The sequence below is a fragment of the Nicotiana attenuata genome, chromosome 10 (genome assembly GCF_001879085.1).
Source record: "Nicotiana attenuata strain UT chromosome 10, NIATTr2, whole genome shotgun sequence".
NCBI classification, from domain to species: domain Eukaryota; kingdom Viridiplantae; phylum Streptophyta; class Magnoliopsida; order Solanales; family Solanaceae; genus Nicotiana; species Nicotiana attenuata.
This window is the reverse complement of record NC_031998.1, coordinates 26,666,829-26,671,676: the sequence shown is the minus strand read 5'-3', so window position 1 is coordinate 26,671,676 and position 4,848 is coordinate 26,666,829. Positions and strand designations below refer to the sequence as shown.

The following is a 4,848-nucleotide window of genomic DNA, read 5'->3' as shown; positions in this document are numbered from 1 at the left end:
ACTTGCCATGCATGCATGTGGTACTTTAAATCTTAAGCAAGAGGTAGCACTGAGCCCTGGATTTCTTTAGTGAAGGTTGGTATTAATTCAAGCAAGTATTTACACCCAATTAATTCAACACACAGACTCACTTATTTCAATCAATTTAATAATCTTTATATTTTTGGTTGAGTAGTTGGAAACATAGAGCACTATTTAATGATGATCTGTTCTTGGATTCAACGTTCTCGCTTTTCGAAAATCTTCCTTTTAATTCTCACCACCGACGCGTTCGAATATGAAAGACAAACACAGGTGTTTTCAGCATTTTTAAGATAAATATTAGTAGTACTGGAGTGGAAAATATCCAATCATCAAGAGTTTGATTGTGGTTTTGAAATATACTTTTATTTTTTCAATAATCGGTTTGAGTGTAGAACTAAGAAGAAATATGTCTCGAGAAAGATAAATGATAATTTTGACAAATACTCTTATTATTAAGAATATCAGCATCTATTTCAACAAGAGTTAATTAGAAACCTTAAAATAAACGGGATAGAGCATATCTTTCCCCTAAGAGTTTTAGATATATACGTTGTTGATAGTGTAAAGAATATTTACGTTATCAGGTTAGTCATATTTGTTATGTAATGGGTTATTATCTTATTTTTAAGGACAAATTTTATTTTTTAAGGAGGGTATCTATTGAGTCTTTGAATTAGTCACTCTATTTATTCAGAGAATTCCTATCAATAATAAAGAAAACAAATACTACTAATAGAAGTCATATATATTCCACAAAATAAACTGTTAGAAAAAAAGAGAAGACATGATAGTGTAAATAGATGAGTCTTAGCAAGATATTTTAGTCAATAAGATCAAAATTTCCAGCCTTTAGGAGGAGCTGAAGCTTCTAAATATAGTAACAAGTTTAATGAGCATAAAGTGCGCCAAGATGAGCTTCGATTCCTTCTCGAAATCTGCGAGTATTTCAACGTGGTCTCATGGCTAATTGGAGTAACTAGTTAGATAGAGATTCTGGTTTAAATTTCCTTCTATCTTCTCTGTTATATATACTGTTTCAAGTACTTCGCTTTGGAAATCATATTCTTACTTGGTGCAATTTCCTTCTCGTATCTCCTCCCTCATTCTGAGGAGATTCAAATTTGTTCCTTACTTCATTTCCCTATTGTAGTAAGTGCTTTGACTACACTCTTTTGTTTCTTGCATGTAATTGTTTCTCTTTTCTTATTGGTCCTAAATGGAGGGTTCGCCATGCACTTTTCCTGTCACGTCTTACTTATTTATTTTAACGTCACATTCGTTAAAATAATGGAACACTTAGAAAAAGTAATGGATTCACTTTTGGGTTCCCATATATATAATATTATGCATGTAATTGGAATTTTTGTTTCTTGTTTCTCACTGTGCTTAATTAATAGAGGGTTCAATTCAACATGTATTTTTCTTAAAAAAAAGTATTGGAATGGAATCACTTTTAGATACCACACTACATGTGATTGGATTTTTCTGTCTTGCTGCCAAAATGGAGAGGGAAAGAGTAAAGAAATTCATTAGCAATTGACGTGACTTTTAAAAAAAAAAAAGGTGACCTTACGTTAATTAATTCTTTGCGGGTATATGTGGCAGAAATAGTCATATTGGTGATAATATGGGAAGGGCCATTTTCCTGCACTTTTTATTTGGAACTTTGGTCTGCTTGATTGCTTCCGTCGTGAGAGCTGAAGACCCATACGTATATAAAACTTGGGTTGTTACCTATGGACAAATTGCTCCTCTTGGGGTCAAGCAAAGGGTAAATTTTCAACCCATCTTATAAATTGCTTTTATAACCTTAATCGAGTACTATTTTGGTTATACTATACGTAGCTAATTAATGTTTAACATATAATTCTATGGAATTCATGCAGGGAATCCTCATTAATGGGCAGTTTCCTGGCCCTACCCTTAACGTTGTAACTAATGACAACGTTCTGATTACAGTCATTAACAAGCTGGATGATCCTTTGCTCATAACATGGTGGGTCACTGAATTTTAATGTCACGTTACTTTAATCCATTGATTACAAACAAAACTATACATTGACATAATTATTAGCTCACCTACTTAGTACTCTAGGAAAGTATGTTGATCGACTATATTTTGATAATGTGAATGAATCATTAGGAATGGTGTGAAACAAAGGAAGAGCTCGTGGCAAGATGGAGTTGTTGGTACAAATTGTCCAATCCCACCAAACAGCCAATGGACCTACAAAATGCAAATGAAAGATCAAATCGGAACCTTTACATATTTCCCTTCCACGTTAATGCACAGAGCTGCTGGAGGTTTTGGAGGATTGAACATATTAGCTAGGTCTGTTATTCCAATCCCATATCCCAAACCTTTTGACCAATTCACTCTGCTTGTTAGTGACTGGTGGAAGACGGATAACAAGGTAATAATTCCAATCTCCTCCTAATTTTCTATTATATAATATAAGTAATTAATTTTATATATGTAAATTATAAATTCATTCAAATTAAATGTTCTGGCCTACAACTATAGGTATTGAAGCAAAGGCTAGACCAGGGAAATTCTTTTCCTTTTCCAGATGCTCTACTCATTAATGGACGCCCTAATTCTTTTGAATTCACCGGCATGAAAGGTACGTAACACTAGCAGTATATTAATTTGCACATAACCTGCCTCATATATCAAGTTAATTACTGATCCCGTTTTTATGATGATTATTGTTTCAGGGTATACATACTTATTTAGGGTGTCGAATGTGGGATTAACAACATCGATTAATATTAGAATCCAAGGTCACACGTTAAGGTTGGTGGAAGTGGAAGGAGCTCATACCATGCAAGAAGTGTATGAATCATTGGACATTCATGTTGGCCAATCCATGGCTTTTCTGGTGACTTTACATGCCAATCCCAAAGACTATTATATTGTGGCATCCACTCGTTTCACTAAACCAATTTTAACAGCAACTGCCATCCTTCACTATCAAGGTTCTAATACCCCTGCCTCCAAACCTTTGCCCATTGGTCCTACTTACCATGTTCACTGGTCAATGAAGCAAGCCAGAACCATTAGGTACATGCACTCCTACATTCTTTTTCTCCTTGTTTTTTTGTGCTTATGCTGATAGAGTTTCTGTTTTAAAAAGATTTGCGTTATTCCTTATTAGTATGACGCTTTTCAATATTTCCTTAATAAGAAGCATTTAAATCACACAAATGCTATAACAGGTTTCAGACTACAAGTTTTAAAAGTCTTACAGTCATACAAATGTTATGGCTTCCACATATCTCAAAAGTCTTCCCTTCTTTATGAAAGTTTATGTCAAGTCAAACTAAGACAATCCTTTTGAAATGGAATTAGTACTACTTCACTATGTATAATCAGGTTAAGTTATAGCATGTGACTGCATGTAACAAACATAATATGTTAAACTGAAAAATATAGCAAATACTAGCATGTTATAACAGGTTAAATTATACTGATCGATAGTATAAAAATTCTTTAAACAGTCAGTATATATAACTTAAACCCCAAGTGATGCTTGCTCTGTTGTTCCTGTGTTAGAAAGTTATTCTGCGCTAATAGAGGGAAAATAATTTTTTTGTACATGTATAATTTAATTATTTAATCCCCTTAACATAGAAAAGTACAGGTTCACATCCCAAAGATGACATTTTTATATTTTGTTGAATTCCCTTACTAGAATTTCTTGCTCTACCAAGTAATTCCTTCTAACATTTTTTTGGTCGTGTCGTGAAGATGGAACTTGACAGCAAATGCTGCAAGGCCGAACCCACAAGGAGCATTCCATTACGGGACAGTGCAAGTGACGAGGACACTGGTGCTGGCAAATTCTGCTGGAAAAATCAATGGAAAGAGGCGTTATGCTATAAACAAGGTCTCTTACATCAACCCAGACACTCCATTGAAGATTGCTGATTTTTACAACATTCCTGGAGTTTTTCAGCTGAACAAAATTAAAGACAATCCTCCACTTGGCCCAATTGTTCTTGGCACTTCTGTCTTTAACTTCTCTCTTCATGACTTCACTGAAATCGTCTTCCAGAATAATGAGAAAACCATTCAGTCTTATCACCTTGATGGCTATGATTTCTGGGCTGTCGGGTATGTCCAATTTTCCTAAGCAATTTCTTCAAGATATAATTCTACAAGTATTTTGAGTATGTTTTTAGTTATGTTAGTACGTGTTCTTTAGATATTATGTTTTGTAGTTTAATTTTAATCCTGTAGAGAGTTATTTTTATGTCAGTAAAAAATATAGAGAACTTTTAATTTTATTCTATATAATATCGATCTGAAATGAGCTTAAATAAAGTGACATGGTCAGTGAGAATTTATTGCTTGGGCTGAGGAACCATATGATTGTATTTCGTTGTTTGTATTGTTAACATTATAAATGTTCAATTTTCTCAACTGCTCATGACTCTATCATTTGCTTTTAAAGGTATGGGCCAGGGCAGTGGAACCCAACAATGAGAAGAAAGTACAATCTAGTAGATGCCACAAGCAGATGCACAATTCAGGTGTTTCCAAAATCATGGAGTACAATATTGGTGTCATTGGACAATAAAGGAATGTGGAATTTGAGGTCAGCGATATGGCCAAGGAGATACTTAGGACAGGAAACATATTTCAGAGTGTGGAATACCGAACATAGCCTTTACACTGAATATGATATTCCACCAAATGCCATTCTCTGTGGCAAGGCCAAACACTAGCACTAAGATATTTTTATACTCAACTGTTGTAATCTCTTCTTTTCCTCTTTTTTTTTTTTTTTTTTTTGCTCTTTTAATTTTCCCGTTTTTCTC

At 34.0% G+C, this 4,848-nt stretch overlaps 1 protein-coding gene across 1 annotated transcript; it reads left to right on the top strand.

Moving 5' to 3' along the window:
• On the top strand, positions 993-4,834 carry LOC109233191 (L-ascorbate oxidase homolog). Its single transcript, XM_019398975.1, has 8 exons — positions 993-1,173; positions 1,630-1,795; positions 1,911-2,020; positions 2,168-2,438; positions 2,549-2,648; positions 2,743-3,088; positions 3,776-4,141; positions 4,482-4,834. The coding sequence occupies exons 2-8, from the start codon at positions 1,652-1,654 to the stop codon at positions 4,753-4,755; spliced, it is 1,611 nt and encodes a 536-aa protein (XP_019254520.1). The 5' UTR covers positions 993-1,173; positions 1,630-1,651; the 3' UTR covers positions 4,756-4,834.